An 18,517-nucleotide genomic window follows, 5' to 3' on the forward strand; every position below is an offset into this window, starting at 1 on the left:
CATGCAATTTAAATACAAATGTAAGACAACACAAAGACAGAGACAAAGAGAGAGAGAGAGAGAGAGAGAGAAATTCAAACTGCTGCATCTAGCAGCTACTTATGTCGCCTCCTGCCACAGATTAAGAGATGACCACAGAAACACCACCAGAGAATTTCTAATAAGAGGAGAAGTTCCACTCTCCTGATACTTCCGGCTTCTGAACTGGTTGCAGTTCCACCGGCGTTCCACTGGGGGGGATCGCAGGCGAGTGCAGAATGAATGGGACTCTATGGAGCTATACCCCTCAAAATCCACTTTTCTCAGGATATATTTTTTTTGTCTAGTAATTTGAATGTTGCATTCGAAAGGGGAGGCTAATAGAATACACACTGCTGGGTGTTAGATTTTTTTTAAAGTGGCTTTTTTGTTCTAAAAAGCCTTTTAAAATGTCAATGACGTCATACACATCGTATGGCCAGATATACTGCGATACGGCAAGCTCTGAGTCACTTCCTTTTTTCTCTCGAGGCATCAACAACACAGCTGACAGGTTAGGCTCTCTTTGTCAATACACATACTAGAAAGAGGTTTGCTAATGTTTTAAAGACCACGGCAAAATATTCACTCTGTCATTCTGGTTCCGCTTCGGATACCATCAAGCGGGATCTCTGGTTGTAATCAGCCCTTAACTGACCAATCAGCATTCATTAGCAGAATGCTAGTGTGTTATAGGCAACAACGACTCAATCGAAAGGACATAAGTACTCGTTCATTCAACTTTCAACCTATAATCCATGTTGAACTTGCAAAAACTACAGTCAAATCTGAGATTTCTCAACAGCAATCAGGCGAAAGAGACAAATTTAGCAGTCTAGCTCCATAGAGTCCCATTCATTTTGCGCTCGCCCGCGATCACCCCCAGTGGAACTCTGGTGAAACTGCAAGCAAATTCGTACAATGGGGTTGAATAGGGAGTGAACCGGCTCTCGGTAGACTGGCTCTGACACCACACAGGAGTAAACCACCACTCCTAACAAAACATCCACCTAGATCAATAGGTTCCTGTAAATATGTAAATATGTTAAGAGTTAAATTGTAATAAAGTTGTAACAATGTGTTAAATTGTGTAATGATTTTGCTGTACCATTGTACTCCTCATGCTTTTATCACTTTATGTTTAAGTTATAGTTTATGCTGTTATTGTCAATTTCCTTTTATTTATATGTTATCTGCTTTGGCAATAAGCAATGTCTTGTCATGCCAATAAAGCTCTTTAAATTAAGAGAGAGAGAGGGGGAGAGATTGACTAAGGGTGAAAGCGTCTTTCCTGATCCGGTCTTGGCCAATAAACCTACTAATAGGATTGCTGCTGTTGGTACACACACAGCGCTGACTGCAGCTTTCTCTGCCCTCTCATAAAAGGTGTATCTCTTTAAGGTCCAATTCAGGATGCTTACAAAAAATGTTATTTTCTCACGTTAAAGTACATTCCTCACAATTAGTAATAAAACACAGTTGTGTCCCAGGCACATTTATTTTACACTGATTACATTTCATGCTCTCTGTTGATTGTTGTGGACACAATTTGGTAATAGGTCTTTTTCACTGCAAACATTTGACATGTCATAGTAGGTAGAGCACTGGTGCATCTAACTAGTGTATGCCAATTAGCAGTAGGGCAGGGTTGTATTATTGAGCATGCTAGCTCACTATCACACTGGGACGCTTAAATAGAACAGAGCCATCGTTAATGTAATTAGTTCCACTTGTGCTTTTCCTACCATGGCAAGTTAAAAGTCTGCTGTGAAGAGGCCTGTTTCTCAGGGCTCTTTTCCCTGACCTTTGTGTTTCATATGTGTCGTCTTACTTGTGAAAGTCTTTGTGGGTCTAGGAAAGCATCCAGGTTCTCACCAGGATGTGTGTGTCATCGAATTGTTTGTTAACCTGACCCCATACGCAGGCTATTTTCAGTCAGGCTTTAATCAGTGAGTTTTATTAAGTTTTTGATGGTATAATATACACTGCCTCACTCTTCTTCTATCTTTCTATGCGGGTGTTTATGTGCACCCATTGCTACAAACTGTATTACTGTAAAATTCAATTTGTCAATATTTTAAATCGAAAGATTTTTATTGATGTCTGCAAATGTGTGCATTTGTGTGTGAAACTGGAAGTAAGAGAGAGAGATAAAGAGATGTAAGGTCTGGGTATATGCTTGCCATGCTTGGATGTCCTCTACTGACTTGTTGATGCTACTTGGCAATGAGGCAGCTAAGCTTGACTCACCAGGCTTTACTTTATAGCAGGAGCTAAGACACTTAGTGAGGCCTTATTTTAACTCATTTTTATTTACAGGCAATTCATACATCCTGTTGTATTTAACTTTTTAGTACAACTTCCTAGGCTCCTCACTTTATTTGTGACTATTTTGTTTAAATACATATTTGCCATTTTTGTTAAAGTATATTGTATTTAGTAGCTACCTTTTTTGTTTGTGTATAGCTTTTAAAAAACAAAAGTACACATTGCCTCACAGTCAAACCAAAATGTATAAAAGGCTAAACATCCTACATATAAAAAGGTTTTCTATTCATAGTATTAATAGACAAATTATTTAAAAACAGATAAAGCTTAAAGATTAATTAAATTCCCTATTTTTCGAGATGATAAATAACACGCAGTGTGTGAACACACTACGAGCACAACCAACTGGTATCAGTCCCAGGATTATACGATTTCAATGTTTCCCTTCAGGATAAATAAAGGACCAATCAGAAGCCGCGCTCCACTGACAGTTCGCTGAGGCGGGGCATCACACCAGACGCTCTGGTCGCTCATTGGACACTGAGCCCTATGCCCATGACTCGCCAACCAATCGGAGGTGTCAGTCGATCTGACGACACTTGTGACTGAAAGCCGCATTCTCTTCCCGGTGCTGCTGCAGCTGTATCTCGCTTTGATGGGGAACATCTCTCCAGGTTTACACATCAATTCGTCGAGTTACAGCTGAACATCTAAAGCAACATGGACATTCTTAAGTCACTGGGCCACCCAGAAGAGATATTCAACCTATTTAAGTTTAAAATGGGGGGATGCAAAACCGTCATGCCAAAATTGGATTATGTGAGTAAACTCTCTTTTTGAAAATACACTAAGAATAAACTTGTGATTTGAATATAAAGACAGCAGAAACATGCGGGTTGGATGCATGGTTGCCTTTACAGATCTGCCTTTCGGATCAAGCAGCACATAATGTTCCTCTTTTAGCACGAACCGGCTATTCTGTAGCAATACGGAAACCCATATAGGCCAACAAGTAGCCTGCATTGTAATGGATTGACCTGGTTACAGCCTATGGTGCTGTGGTTTACTCATTCATGAGCCGATGAAAACACAGTCAGTTAGTTGGACTAATGAGATCTCTCACTCCTGTGTTGGGCAGACAGGGCGATATGCCCATTGACTTGGGATTTACGTTACATAATAAGCTTGGAAGGTTAAACAGCAGGGAGAGGTGCTGTGCGCATGTTTTGACGGTTAATTCCAATGTTGTAACACCATTGGGAACCGGAGAGAAAGAGAGAGGTGTACTTCGACCAGTGAGTCTTTATAATGCCTTAATTTTGGTTGGCAGCATTATTAAATGACCCAAACAAAAGGTTAACACATGCATCCATGCATTGTGAAGTGAATCTAATCATATGTAGTTAATCAATAGTTTTGCAGGATAGTGTTGGATACCAGATCTTCCTCATTTTTCTTTGAGAGTATGGGAGCTCTTCAAAACAAACTCACACTGTCCTGTAGAGAAAATGATTTCTATATTCAGATTAAGTCAGACTGACTAGGCTATAGGTGCTACTACATTACCACAGTGCCAAAGCCCAACCCAGCTGCACATTTACTTACTAACATTAGATGTATTTTTATTTTTCTGTGACCTGGTCAGATTTTGTCACATGATCAAGAATATGGGCCAAAATTGTCATGCAAAAGTAGCCGGATTCCAAACCTCTAACCACTGGCAATTCAGTTGGACTCTCAGCTATTGCAAAAGTTGACCCCATAATATTTGAATATAGTGAGTGACACATTTTGATTAAAGTGATAGAACACTTAACCTGTTAATATTTGGTCAAAGCATCAATATGTGTCCACTGTTAACCCTCTAGCATCACAGAATCTGACAGGTCGCAGATTTTACTATGTACACATACATCCTACTGTCCTTCCCACTGTCTCCCACAACAACATACACAGTATCCGTGTTTATCCTTTGCAGCAAACTTCCCCAAACAGATTGATTCACATCTGGGCCCTGTTCTTCAAATAACTAACTAACTAACTAACTAATTTGGGGTTACATGTTGTTATCAGGCTAAAATAATCATGTTAATTCTCATCCAGCTAAAATAGATCATAGTGATTTTACAATAACCTGCATGCTCTCATCTTAAATTATATAGGCCTATGGGGTTCACTGTAAAACATTTTGGCCATGATCCAGCTAACTATGAGTTTCAAGTTATGTAGGTAGGCTATTGTCATGTGCACAGCAATTACAAGAAGCAGCTGTTGGCAATACAAATCTTGAATCCCCGGCTCCCTCCAACAATGCTCATTAAATATACATGTATTAAAAAAGAAATCACACAAGTAAAAGCAAAATGAGACCTAGGACGGTCAATATTCCTGCACTTCTGCAGGTTTGGGCCTAAGGACTTGTTGCAGTCCCAGAAGGATTTTAAACCAGCTTTGAAGAACCAAACACATCCAGAGTCATCAACATTGTAATCTAGATACAGTGCCTTGCGAAAGTATTCGCCCCTTGAACGTTTCGACCTTTTGCCACATTTCGGCCTCAAACATAAAGATATAAAACTGTAATTTTTGTGAAGAATCAACAACAAGTGGGTCCCAATTATGAAGTGGAACCAAATTCATTGGCTATTTCAAACTTTTTTAACAAATAAAACTGAAAAGTGGTGCAAAATTATTCAGCCCCTTTACTTTCAGTGCAGCAAACTCTCTCAGAGTTCAGTGAGGATCTCTGAATGATCAATGTTGACCTAAATGACTAATGATGATAAATAGAATCCAGCTGTGTGTAATCAAGTCTCCGTATAAATGCACCTGCTCTGTGATAGTCTCAGAGGTCCGTGTAAGCGCGAGAAGCATCATGAAGAACAAGGAACACACCAGGCAGGTCCGAGATACTGTTGTGGAGAAGTTTAAAGCGGTTGGATACAAAAGATTCCTTACCGCCGATGTCCACCCATTTTCAGTAGGCAAAGTTAACATTGGAGGCACTCAGTTATCCAAGCATGCAGGGTACTGCTTTTGGACCGTGTTGATGAGATTTTATTGTTCTATATTAGTCGTTAAAAAAAAGATGAAAGTGTATATAGCCTAGCAGGGTTTTTTTGCACGCAGTCACAGGTGACTGAAATCAAAATTATCCCTGCTCATGATGATGATCACCAAGAGGCAACATTAGGTCATTACATAGCCTACGCAGATACAACCACTATAGGCTATAAGGCTACTATTTTAGGCCTATGTGTTTTACATTCAAAACAATAGCCTATAATGTTCTGTTTCTGTTCTGACAGAACTGTATCTTGGGTTTAGCAGCAGACACATTTATTTTAACAGATTATAAAACGTGGCCTACAGCTTTTAGAGTGGGAGGAGCGGAGTAATCATAATAACAACAGATCTACAAACGCTGTGCACAGACCCTGCTCCCATACACAGTGAAGGGTTAGACTGTTCTAAATCCAGTCCAGTGGAGGGCTTGATTTAGCTCTCCCAGGCGTCCACCTAAACGTTTTTCACCGTATTCGACCCCTCAACTCGCGTGTCCTCTACATGTTTCAAATTTTCCCCACCAGCCGTGGCGTCGACATGGACAGAGTCGTTTTGTAGAGTCTCGGTCGTTGTTTGTATGGCCGGAGTATGCTGCAAGTGTCCAGTCTCTCTGTCCGTGTTCAAGCGCTCTCTCTCGGTAACGCCGCGGGGCTGCGGGACCGCTCCTCGGTCCCTCCTACCGAGCTGGAGGCTGGGGGAGCGGGGCCTGCAGGAGGCTGCCCGTCCCTCCAGCGTCCTTAGACCCGCAGGCTTTTACCGACACACGACGTTCTTCTGTCTCTTTTGCCAGGAGTCCATGAGTTTGAGTCTGCGGACCTGCTATCTGTACCTGAACCAAACCAGCCGGAGTTTTGCAGCTGTGATACAAGCGCTGGACGGGGAGTTAAGGTGAGTAAATAAAAGCTGGCTCCAGGTGAGGAGGCGTGTGTCTGCGTTTTCTTTCCTAAAGTGCAGAACCAGGGGCGTTGGCTGGGGTACTTCCCTTTTCTGCATCACCAGTACTACTCTGTGTGAAACATGTGCATAATGTGCAAAAGAAAAGATACATTGAAAAACAACGTTGAAACTACTAGCAGTTGAGGCCTACTTGTATTTGGATCCATTATGTTCTCTGGTGCATTTGTATGAAGGTAAATAAGGTGCAAAACGTGAGAGCTTGTAGAATACGATGTGAGAACTTGCAGAACAAAAATTCTGAACGTGTATGTTAAAATTTGCACTTGTAAAACAAAAGTAGATTGTATATAAAATTTGTAAAAAATGATCTGTGATTTGAAGTCAACAACAAAAACAGGAGAGGTTGTAAAAAAAAAAATCTGAACTTGTAAATTGAAATTTGCACTTGTAGAAAATATTCACACACCTGTATTCTGAATGTGAAGTCGCAGAAAAAATGTGTAGATTGATATTTGTATGAACACAATGACAGCTGCAAACTTGTAATGCAACATTTACTCGTGTACTTTTTTTTTTTTTTTTAATACTCCGGTTCATTTTCCATCACAACCACAACTCAAAGGTATTTATTTAGAAGCGGGCGGGTTGGTTAGTTAGCTAACGCTAGCTTGCTATTCCACCAACACTGGCGGTGAGTTCCAGGGGGGATGTGCCGCTGCTACCGGGTGTGGGGCTCTCTGTGTCCCGCTGGAGCTCCGACTGCAGGTCAAGGTCGGCAGCGGAGCTTTCTGGCAATAGCAATGCTGCTGCGCTGGCCGATCCCCACTGGTGACGGTCCGTCTGCGGCTGCAGGACCTGGAGCTCACCGCCAGTGTTTCAGTTTGACTGTTAAAAAGTGTTAAGATAATTAAAAGGTATTTATTTAGAAGCAGGCTGGTTGGTTAGCTAACGCTAGCTTGCTATTCCACCAGGCGAGTAAATGTTGCATTACAAGTTTGCAGCTGTTATTGTGTTCATGCAAATATCAATCGACACATTTGTGAATATTTTTTCTGCGACTTCACATTCAGAATACAGGTGTGTGAATATTTTCTACAAGTGCAAATTTCAATTTACAAGTTCAGATTTGTTTTACAAGCTCTTGTGTTTTTTTTCTTTTTGTGACTTCAAATTCAGGTCACGTGTGTGAATAATTTCTACAAGTGCAAATTTTTGTTTTACAAGTGCAAATTTTAACAAACAAGTTCAGATTTTTTTTGTATTCTACAAGCTCTCACGTTTTGCACCTTATTTACCTCATACATTTGTCTTATTACTCCAGAAAACAAATGCTAGTGTGACCTGTGGAGTTGCAATTATGTCTGACAGAAGATAGTTTTTATGCATATCAGGTGTTTGTGTCAGGCACCCAGAATTTCTAGACATATAGGCCTATTGCATAAGATTTCTTATCAGTAGCTAACTAATTCAACAACAGGCAGCAACCAAAATGTCCTGCAGTTCATGGCCAAACAATTCAAATGCACATCAGAAGTGACACTGTTTGTTTACCTAACACTGGTGAAAACATTATTCTGTTGATTACTGTACCAAGGAAAGTACATATCTGAAGATTATTAAGATACAGTATAATCAAGCACATTATACAGTAAAACATGTCACTTAGGGCTGCAACTAACTCATTAACGTTTAATCTATAGATTTTTTTTTTTTTATGATCACTTGGTTAATTGTTTCGTCTATCAAATGTCTGAAAAGTGTTAAATGTCCATTATTTCCTATAACCTGAAGATGATATCTTCTTGATATTGCACCATTCCTTCCCTCTCTTCAATTGCTACTGTATATTTTAAATATTTAATAATTATAATTATATTTAAATTCTAGTGCAGTGTCACACAGTATACTTAACAATATATATATTTTTTAATAGTTCTTACTTTCATTTCTGTTTTTTATTCTTTATAGGTTAAGTGAGCATTGTACTTGAGAGCAAAGATTAGCCAGAGTCAAATTCCTTGTTTGTCTATGCAAACCTGGCCAATAAAGCTGATTCTGGTTCTGAAATACATTCTTTTATCCAACCAACAGTTACTGATTTTATAGTGATATGGAACAGACAAAAGCATCCAATCCTCGCACTGGAGACACTGGAACTAACACGTGTTTGGGATTTTTGCTTGAAAAATTACTTCAACATACATTACATCAACATTGTAGCTTATTTATTTAATGTTCATTCATGAATAATTAATAATAACCAGGTACAGTGTTGGGAAAAAAAAGCTTTTAATGCAGCCCTGCCGAAGCGGATATCATGTGTCTATTAGTAAAAGTAACATTAAACCACCAGTAACCGGTGAGTGTATGTGGCCCGATTCTCCTGGTAACCTGCGATGACCTGAAGCAGGAATTCAGAAGGAAACTGCTAATAAAACAGACAGGGGTGTCTGCTCCTGCTGCTGGGTGTCTAAAAGTTACAATCACCTCAGGTCATAACAGTCAGTAAAGAGATGGCAGTTTGTATATTCACATCTTTAGTGTGTGCGTGTGGACTTTATATATCCTTGGTCAAAGGGAATCCTCTACATATATTTTTGAATCAATGACAAGGCAGTTTTTCAGTCAGCATGTATAAAACACACTCAAACGGAAGATTTTCCAGTATTTTTTTTTTTTTTTTAAAAGAGGTCACATGTCTTTCTGATCCAGGCATGCAGTTTGTATTTTCTACCTGGTGCTGCGAGCGCTGGACACCGTCGAGGACGACATGACTATCCCTCTGGACAAGAAGGTTCCCATGCTGAATGATTTCCACACCTACCTGTACCAGGATGGGTGGTGCTTCACCGAGAGCCAGGAGAAAGACCGACAGGTTCTGTCGGATTTCCCCACGGTCAGTAGCACTGCATGGTGGTACATAGAAGGGCTCTCCAGGCTTCACTGATGTAGGTTCTTTTTAAAGATAGAATTACAGACAGAATGGCAGCGGTCCGATTCTTTTTCTAGTTTTTACACAATAACGGGTGATGACAGGGTTTAGTTTGTAAGTTGGTTGTCTAATATCTATGATGGTATGTGATATAAAAGTCTTTGTCAGTCAGATTAAAGACCGTTATGAATACAATCAGTAACTATAATCTTTATGTGTACTTACAATCCAGATATCACTGGAATTCAGAAACCTTGCTCAGCAATACAGAGATGTCATCTCAGACATCTGCCACCGTATGGGAGCCGGAATGGCCGACTTCTTGGAAAAGAAAGTGGGATCCATGAAGGAGTGGGACCTGGTAAATGTTAACTTTGTGTTACTATTATGTCAAGATAACAGTGAAAATGTTAGACATATAACAGGAGTGTAACAGGAGCATGTCTTTAAATCGCAATAAGAAAAACATGACTTAACAACACAGTTTCAGGCACCCTGAACTGGCCATAACATTAGAGATGAGTAAACTGGCAGATTAGAGCAGACACTTTTCGTTTTGTCTTAGATGTTTTTGGCGGAATATGTTATTATTGAAGTGTATCTCTGCAGGGGTCCGTTCCAGGTAGGAGGTTTAACAAACTCTGAGTCTAACCCTGAGTTGATTTACCCCGAGTTGCGAAACTCAGAGTTTTCGGTTCCAGAACAGCTGATATGAGTAGGTTCAATCAACTCGGAGTATGTTCGCTCAGGGTTACGCGCGTGCACAAAAGGCAGTATGAATGGAGCCATGATTCTACGATTCACCATGGTAACAACCACAAACAAACGGGTCGGCGGAAATACTCATGCGCACAAACAGCGAGTTTGAACATGCATTTCGTTAAAAAAGCAAGACAGCGGCTGCTGCTGCAAAAGAGAGAGAATTGGTGTGGGAGAAAATTGCTGCTCGAGTCAATGCGTACGCATTCACAGTGTATTAATTTTATATTTAATCACAGTTAACTTATAATATTACTGGTGAAAACTGGAATTGTATTACACCTATAATTTCATTTAGGTGCAATCCTGCGGGCGAAAAAGTAAACTATACTAATCCCATTCTGAGGCTGCAGCACCATATCATTAACAGAACTATAATGTATAATGATGTATTTCTTTTTAATGGCTCTACTGTCCAGGGAACACTACAAAAACGTTTAAAAAACGTTTCAGAGCGAGTCACACTTTTCTGATTCCTCTGCATACAGTGGCTTTACTATTACAGTAGGCTATGATCCGCTACACTGTTATAAAGAAAACTGCTGTTTGCAAAAAACGTAATGCGATACAAAGAATCTGCTGGGATGTTAAAGCCTGTCCACGATGGTTGATGTTAGTGATATGAGGACGGATAAGGTATCTACATATCTGATGGACTGTGATAAAAATAGGTTATGTGGAAATGAAAATACATCTATAGTCATGACTCAATACCAACGTAAACTCTGTGAATTAATACAGCTTTTTCATCAATGGGATCGTCGACAAAAGGACGTGACATGTTTGAGAAAAAAAACGTTTTATAATATGCCTAATATAAACCAATATATTCATGCAGATAAAACTGCATTAAAATGCGCCTGATACAGACTGAATGAATGAATGAGGAAATGAGTTTCTTCTCCCTCTCAGAGGGAGGAGACTGAGAGAAACTCGAGGTTTCTTGAAGAAAACCTGCTCCCGACCAGGTTAGGTTCACAGACTCAGTTACCATAGTAACTGACTCCGAGGTTAAGTTACCTCTCTTTCTGGAACGGAAAACCCAGAGTTTCCCTTATCTCAGGGTTAACAAACTCAGAGTTTTCACTAAATCTGCTTTCTGGAACGGGCCTCTGGCCTCATTCTGTCTTTAATGTATATTTAGTCATTCTGGTAGCTTAATTTTGATCCAGTCTTACTTTACAACACACTACGTATAACTTCCTCCAAAGCCTATGACTCTTTGAACATTGTATACATGTTGGATAGTACAGTCACTGTGTGTGTTCAATCATAAGCCAGTATTTTTGCCATACAGAACATGTCATGCTGTGACACTAACAGTTGATGCCATGTTGTCTTGTTTTGTTTTATCCCGCAGTATTGTCACTACGTGGCCGGTCTGGTCGGTATCGGTCTGTCTCAGCTGTTCTCTGCATCCCAGCTGGAGGACCCCGAGGTGGGGCGCGACACTGAGCTGGCCAACTCCATGGGCCTGTTCCTCCAGAAGACTAACATCATCCGAGACTATCTAGAGGACACACAAGAGGGACGTGTCTTCTGGCCACAAGAGGTAAGAACGCGTCCCTTTGCCGTGGTATGAGTGTGTTTGTCTTGTGTGTCGACCTGCGCCCCACTGTGTGCAGTATGGTAGTAAACAAAAATGCTCTAGAATACTTTTCTGTGTTTTTTATTTGCATTGTGAAATGTATGTTAATATAACCTCTGGTGCACCTTTTTGTTCATTGTGTGTGTGTTTATGCATTAGGGGTGAACTCACTCAAATTGAAATATTTCCTCACCTTTTATCAGCAGAATTTATAGATTTTGTCACACCCTTTTTGAGACTGATATTAAAAGATTGCAGCATGGAGAGTTGTGCCACATATGTCATGCGTTGATTGTGTCTCTTAAGAAAACAAAAAAGCAGAGGGAGAGTAAAAGAAAAACCAACAGGACTCCTGCTGATCTGCTGACTATTGAATAAAAAATAAAACCGTACCATATGGAATGTGTTAATATTTTGTGTCCCTGTGCAGGCTTGGAGTCAGTTTGCAGGTCGTCTGGAGGACTTGGCCCAGCCAGAGAAGCTGGAGTCGGCTCTCTCCTGTCTCAACCTGCTGGTCACTGATGCTCTGCGACACGTCCCGGATGTTATTGCCTACCTGTCCCGCCTGCGCAACCAGAGCGTCTTCAATTTCTGTGCCATTCCACAGGTAGACACAGATTCATTACTTATCTGCCTTCCAGTAGTGATTTAATTGGATTTGTGTGAAACATGACATCATGACTTTGCGTAAACATACGCCCACTTTCTTAAGCCAAGTGGCGTGTTATCTGTACGCATTTTGAGCTTTTCGCATGTATGTCTACGCCGCATACAGTGGACGTAAACATACACGCCATTTGGCGTGTTATTGCGTGAAGAAAGCGTGACACGCGGGACACGATTCTGCTCTCCTGGGTGAAAGTCCTGTGTTTTACCCATCCTCCGCCCCGACCAACCTCCCTACGCCAAAAAGCGAGTATGCGTCTTGATAACACGCCAATAATGGCATATGAATTGGCGTGTCATACATAGGCCATTTCATGAGATCAGTCTGCTGTGTGACATGATATTTGAACAGCACAGATTTTCAGTTAAATGTTCAGAAAGGCCTGACAGAGACTTTTCAGACAATTTTTGTCAAGACATTTCTTTCAGTTCTTCCACTTGACTATATGCTAAATTCTTCCCCTTCCAGGTGATGGCAATAGCTACGCTGTCGACATGCTACAACAACCCCATGGTGTTCCAGAAAGTGGTGAAGATCAGAAAGGGACAGGCAGTCACACTCATGATGGAAGCCACCAACATGAGTGCTGTGCAGACCATCATCGCCCAGTACAGCCAGGAGGTGGGTGTGTTGTCTTGTTTTGCTCTCCTACTTCCACCGTATTGCTGCACTTTAACACAAACAATATTGCTCTTCCTCTCTGCAGATTTTACAGAAGGTCTCCCACACGGACCCGTCGCGGGACAAGACCCTGCACATCCTGGCTCTAATCCGAGAGAAGTCCACCCTTTCACAGTCTAGCCTCGCCTCCAGGACCCACCACCTGTCGCCCATGTACCTGTCTGCTGCCATGCTGCTCGCCGCTCTCAGCTGGCAGTACCTAAGCACCACTGCAGCACAGGCACAGGGCACCGGTGACATGCAGGGACCGTGAACCCATATCACCTCCATCTTACCCGGGGCCCACAGACTCAGAAAGCCCCTATGCCCACTCTGGAGGTCTGCTGGAATCTAAAACACTTCCTCCCACTTTGCCCTGTTTATTATGGCCATCACAGGACCATGGATATATTTAGACCATGGAGGGGGTATAGCAGGCTGGTCTGTGTTTGATTGGGATTTCTAGTAGTCCATCCTGCATCTGGATAAATAATTTACACACAGTGTTGTGTGGTTATACTCACCAGCATAAATGGCACATTAAAACCATTTAGGGCGTTTTGTCTGATGTTAATTTTGGTTGTGTGTTCTTTCTTTCTTTTTTTTTTGGTAACATGTTGGCCCTTTTGAATTGCGTGAACTTATTCAGCATATTTGAACATTTCAAGATAGAAAATGTATTCCCCAAAAGTGATGAAATGCAGAGTACATGATACTACCCATTTTAGGATTTTGGGGAACACAGTCCCCAAACTCCATTAAATTTTTGTGTCAAATCTTAGTCTTCATATTTTCCATGTCAAATTTAAAGCTATCTTCATATTCCACTTGATTTGTTTCTACACTGGAAACACTCCTTTTCACACAAATGAAAGTACTGTTCCAGTGCACTTTATAGTAAATGTGCTGTATGTTAGCATAGGTGATATGGACAGCATCCACTCACCGTAGAGCTTTATTTCAACACTTTTATGTCGATGTTCTTTCTGTTTCATCTCTATAGGAGAAAATGAAAAGAACAGCATTTCCAAGGTAGTTTGGACATGGACTGTTTGAATGAATAAGGGAGAACAAATGTAATTTCCGGTACATTTGATATCTGAAAATGAAATGCATATGGAGACCGCTAGCTTAAGTGCCCTTAACACAGCTTTGGTGAGTAGGAAGGCTATAGCACAGAGTAACCTTGTACAGAACCAAAGGAGAGCTACAAACATTGCTATGTAATGTGACATTTTGATTTGTACATATTGAACAAATAAAGATGAGTAAGAATCTAAACTGTCTGAATGATTGTGCGTGCAACACAAGTCATGCTTCGGTTTACAGCCTGTTGATCAGCAGGGTTAAAGTCAGTGAATGATTTTTATAGATTCCAGTAAAATTCTATTTTTATATTACAGCACAGTTTCAAGGTTCATATATTGTGCTGCGCTTTGTGTTTGTTATATAGACTGTATATATGTGTACATTTGTAAAAATCATAGTTCACATTCAAATTATGAAGCAAAAATAATGATTTTCATGAAGTTAATAATAATGGTAAGTTTGAATATGTTGTCTTTATCGTTGCCATGTCATCATTTTAAGATCACCTGTCAACCTTTGTTCGTCACATGAGATGTTTACTGACGATGCATTCGTTACATAGACGTGATTTCATAAGTTGCTGCTTGTAAAAAGGGCAGTAAGAAGTCAGAGGACTGGTGTTTAATTCAGTGAGAGAAAGGAATTGTCCAGAACGTCGTTTGTCACAACTACAGGTAAAAGTTAAGACTTGAGATTTGGGTAATTGTTTTTCTTTTATTGTGTCATGACTTGCATAAATATCTTTAATGATACTTGAGGTTCATAGTTGATTGTTAAAAAGTTTTTAATGTGTATACATGCCTTGATTCAGGTTAGCAACAATTCTTTTCAGATATTTTTATGAATAAAAGTTGTTAGTCACTTGATTCTGTGACTTGATCTTGAACAGATTTTACCACTAATAATCACTTACTGCCTAGGAAAATATGGTATCAATAAAACTCAATATAAATTCTTCAAAATTAGTTTTGTTAAATTTTTAAAAGATCAGAGGTAGATTCTAATAAATAAATACATTACCTGCAACTACTTTGCATTCTCTAGTTGCGTACTTCTGCAGGTCCAGCTCTGTCCAACTTCAAATTCTCTTACTCTTATTTATATTCACTATATCAGAAATGTAAGATCATTTCCATATTTTGAGAAGAAATAACCAGATGTGACCTAAATTATACAGGCTTTGTCTTGTGATGCTTGTGCTGTAATGTCTAATAAAACAGCAACATTCCCCTTCTGAGTAGTGATGGACATACTGCAGCCGAGGTGATTTGGTTGCAGTCTGACTGTCATCTGTTTTACAGGATGCGTCCACTGGCTCTCTTTTGTGTACTTGTGACTGTCTCTGTCACCTGGGCGCGGCCTCACCTCCCTCATGCCTCATCCTCAGAGATGGTCGACCGTATTAACAAGGCCAACGCCACCTGGACGGTGAGTGAACTCAGGGTATTTCCTGCATTTCTGGCCACCTGAGGAAACCTGCTGTCACAGATTGTGGTCATGAATGCTGTGATTTCTGTAATCTCTCATTTTAACTCCACTATATTTTCTCCAGGCCGGGCAGAACTTCCATAACATTGATATCAGCTATGTGAAGGGACTGTGTGGGACTATACTGAATGGACCCAAGCTGCCAGAGGTGTAAGTTTAATGAGGATGTGTGGGCATGGATTTGTGTGTGTGTGTGTGTGTGTGTGTGTGTGCAGTTGCAGTCTCTCACATGCCCAAACAGGTGACAGTCAGCAGGTTCATCTTATCTGCAGTGCTCAGTGACCGTCCTCTCTTGTTAAAGGGTTCACAGTACTGAAGGCATAAAGCTTCCGGACAGCTTTGACGCACGCCAGCAGTGGCCCAAGTGTCCCACAATCCAACAGATCAGGGACCAGGGATCCTGTGGGTCCTGCTGGGTAAGATATGCCAACAAAAGGACAAGCTGTGGTTAAACTGAAACATTACTTAAGGGCATTTTAGAGCTTATCTTAAACCAGTGTTGTTGTTTTTTTTTCTTTCCCCACAGGCCTTTGGGGCAGCTGAGGCGATATCCGACAGGTTATGTATCCACAGCAGTGGTCAGATCTCTTTGGAGATCTCTGCTGAAGACCTACTGTCCTGCTGTGATGAATGTGGCATGGGGTGAGTATTTATGTAACAAAATGAATGTATTCTAGGTCTTTCAAAACGACATTGAACAACAACGCTTGTGGTTTTATTTTCCTGTGGATGCAGCTGCTTTGGTGGTTTTCCCTCTGCTGCTTGGGAGTTCTGGGCAAAGAAAGGACTTGTGACAGGAGGCCTGTATAGCTCCAAAGTTGGTAAGCATATCCTAAGTGTGAACTGAGATGGGTTTTTGACAGCTTTTCAGGAAGCATTAAAAGGAAGCATTAAAAGTCTGAGCTGAAATTAATGGTGTGTTTGACAGGCTGCCGACCCTACAGCATCGCTCCCTGTGAGCATCACGTGAATGGGACTCGTCCTCCGTGTCAGGGTGAAGGAGAGACTCCTAAGTGTGTGGAGCAGTGCATTGATGGATACTCACCGTCCTATCAGAAGGACAAACACTTTGGTACAGAGTCTAAAATAATGTATTTTCTTCCCCGGCAGTAGCTTTTCTGTCATACATCGTTTTGTTTCCTGTGTCTCCCTCTTCAGGTAAACACACATACAGCGTCCCGTCCAAACAGGAGCAGATCATGACCGAGCTGTACAAGAACGGGCCTGTGGAGGCAGCTTTCTCTGTATATGCAGATTTTCTGCTGTACAAGGCTGGTGAGGCTGGTTTTACTTTGTTGCCACATTAACTACAACTCTGAAACTGTATACTGTGTGCACACAAACCTCTCCTCTACACACAGCAGCATGCGCACACACAGGAAAACTAACCAAAGTCATTTACTACATTTGAAGCAGTTTCACTACACCTCAGAATAAAAAATCAACGTGAAACCTGCTTTAACCTGCTTTTTGGCTATTTTAAATTTGGTCAAAGACACAATATCATCATGCCATGTTTGCTTATTCATCTTCCAAATGTTAATCCTACTATAGTGGTTCCCAACCTTTTTTTCTCGTAAGCAATATGTGACCCCTTGTCACATATTAAGGCATTAGTGTGGACATGAGTGGTGAGCAGTTCAACCAAAGAGAGATTTTTCCTTCTCACATTGTTTCATTTGAGGGATTTGCACACGTCTGATGAGATAAACGTATTCAGTATTTCACAAGCCCAAAAAGTAAGAAAGGGTAAACATATATAGTATGTAACTTTAATAAAACATATAAATGTAGTGATTTTGGTGGGTTGACTCTCCCATTTTAGATGCTAGAGTTACTTAAACACATCACCAATCTAAAAGCGTAGTTTATTCTACAGAAATATCACCAGTTGCTGTCCTTTAAGCCCTGTGTTATTGCACTCATTGTTACTCTATACTGTAGGTGTGTACCAGCACATGACAGGGGAGATGCTGGGAGGTCATGCTATCAAGATCCTCGGCTGGGGAGAGGAGAATGGGACGCCCTACTGGCTGGCTGCAAACTCCTGGAACAGTGATTGGGGAGATAAAGGTATGACAAAACCAGGGTCATGTTTCTTGGTCATCTATTCTTTCAATGTCACATAATTTGGTAATATGGTGAGTTATATGGTGAAGAATTTTTGTGTCTTCTCGTTTCAGGTTTCTTCAAGATCAAACGTGGAAATGATGAGTGTGGTATTGAGTCGGAGGTGGTTGCAGGAATTCCACTCAACTAGATTAAATGAGTCCTGGCTGCAAAAAAATTGTCAAATCAAGTCAATCAGGAAATATTAAAATAAAGACCTTATTTTCTAAAAGACTTGAGTATTGCATTTAAAGGCATTCACATATAGAGAGATTTCAGTTCATCATCAAGGAATAAATTGCACAACATGGTGAAACAAGAACTTTCGTACTTGCGTTGTTATTGTTCTAAATAAATCATTATGTTTATCTCTAGTTTTTCCATCCAATGAACTATACAGCTAGGGAATTTAAAGGTCTTAAATAAAAACAAGTTATCTAAAAAAAAAAGAACTCGTGGGATTTTTATTAATGGAGACTGCATCTAAAACTTCAATTTAGATACTTTTGCATATCATATTAAGGTGTTATTGTTGCCTGTGTGTTATATGGTTTCAACATGGCAGATGTGAACTTCATCATAAAGGATTTTTTATTCTTACATAGCATGGATGTACAGAGCCTGAGGCGGCACCTCTTGCAAGGTACTGCATGGTGCTCATATAAGGGCTCTCACTCTGCTTCCATCTCTAGGAAACACAATGGTGACAATATTTTCCATAACAAAATCCATTGAAGATTGTTAGGTGCAAATTCAGCACAATTTTGCTCTTCTTGCAATTTAGTTTTTTCTTAAACTCCTGCAAGTGAAATTTAGAATTACTTTATACCACCAATTTAATTTATTTGTTATAATGATAAATTACATCCAATTGGAGTCCCAACATTCCCCTGAGCCTCAGCAACTAAACAGTAGGCCTATTCTTAAACTGGAATATTACCCTGCAGGTCAGGTGTACTTTAACTCAGTTAATTTG

At 40.5% G+C, this 18,517-nt stretch overlaps 2 protein-coding genes across 3 annotated transcripts; both read left to right on the top strand.

Moving 5' to 3' along the window:
* The first annotated feature begins 2,890 nt into the window (after window positions 1-2,890).
* On the top strand, window positions 2,891-14,136 carry fdft1 (farnesyl-diphosphate farnesyltransferase 1). Of its 2 annotated transcripts, XM_039781177.1 has the most exons (8): window positions 2,891-3,105; window positions 6,143-6,240; window positions 8,962-9,145; window positions 9,414-9,542; window positions 11,301-11,492; window positions 11,959-12,135; window positions 12,664-12,816; window positions 12,902-14,136. In XM_039781177.1, exons 1-8 carry the CDS (start codon window positions 3,007-3,009, stop codon window positions 13,127-13,129), a joined length of 1,260 nt encoding a protein of 419 aa, XP_039637111.1. In that variant the 5' UTR covers window positions 2,891-3,006; the 3' UTR covers window positions 13,130-14,136. The 2 variants fall into 2 exon arrangements, with proteins under 2 accessions (XP_039637111.1, XP_039637110.1); XM_039781176.1 differs by lacking the exon at window positions 2,891-3,105 and having other exon boundaries at window positions 5,609-6,240.
* Window positions 14,137-14,514: 378 nt separating this feature from the next.
* Window positions 14,515-17,863, top strand: ctsbb (cathepsin Bb). The gene is made up of 10 exons (XM_039781178.1): window positions 14,515-14,618; window positions 15,246-15,372; window positions 15,497-15,582; window positions 15,734-15,848; window positions 15,959-16,074; window positions 16,168-16,253; window positions 16,361-16,504; window positions 16,591-16,707; window positions 17,377-17,505; window positions 17,616-17,863. The coding sequence occupies exons 2-10, from the start codon at window positions 15,247-15,249 to the stop codon at window positions 17,690-17,692; spliced, it is 996 nt and encodes a 331-aa protein (XP_039637112.1). The 5' UTR covers window positions 14,515-14,618; window position 15,246; the 3' UTR covers window positions 17,693-17,863.
* The last annotated feature ends 654 nt before the right edge of the window (window positions 17,864-18,517 follow it).

The sequence above is a fragment of the Perca fluviatilis genome, chromosome 18, assembly GCF_010015445.1.
Source record: "Perca fluviatilis chromosome 18, GENO_Pfluv_1.0, whole genome shotgun sequence".
Lineage (NCBI taxonomy): Eukaryota > Metazoa > Chordata > Actinopteri > Perciformes > Percidae > Perca > Perca fluviatilis.

Coding starts and splice junctions, on each gene's coding strand:
- fdft1 (XM_039781176.1), top strand. CDS start 5,930: ATGGCCGGAGTATGCTGCAAGTGTCCAGTCTCTCTGTCCGTGTTCAAG. Junction 11,493..11,958: donor GTGTCTTCTGGCCACAAGAG/GTAAGAACGCGT, acceptor GTCCCTGTGCAG/GCTTGGAGTCAGTTTGCAGG. Junction 12,136..12,663: donor ATTTCTGTGCCATTCCACAG/GTAGACACAGAT, acceptor TTCCCCTTCCAG/GTGATGGCAATAGCTACGCT.
- ctsbb (XM_039781178.1), top strand. CDS start 15,247: ATGCGTCCACTGGCTCTCTTTTGTGTACTTGTGACTGTCTCTGTCACC. Junction 15,583..15,733: donor GGACCCAAGCTGCCAGAGGT/GTAAGTTTAATG, acceptor CTCTTGTTAAAG/GGTTCACAGTACTGAAGGCA. Junction 16,075..16,167: donor TGTGATGAATGTGGCATGGG/GTGAGTATTTAT, acceptor CTGTGGATGCAG/CTGCTTTGGTGGTTTTCCCT.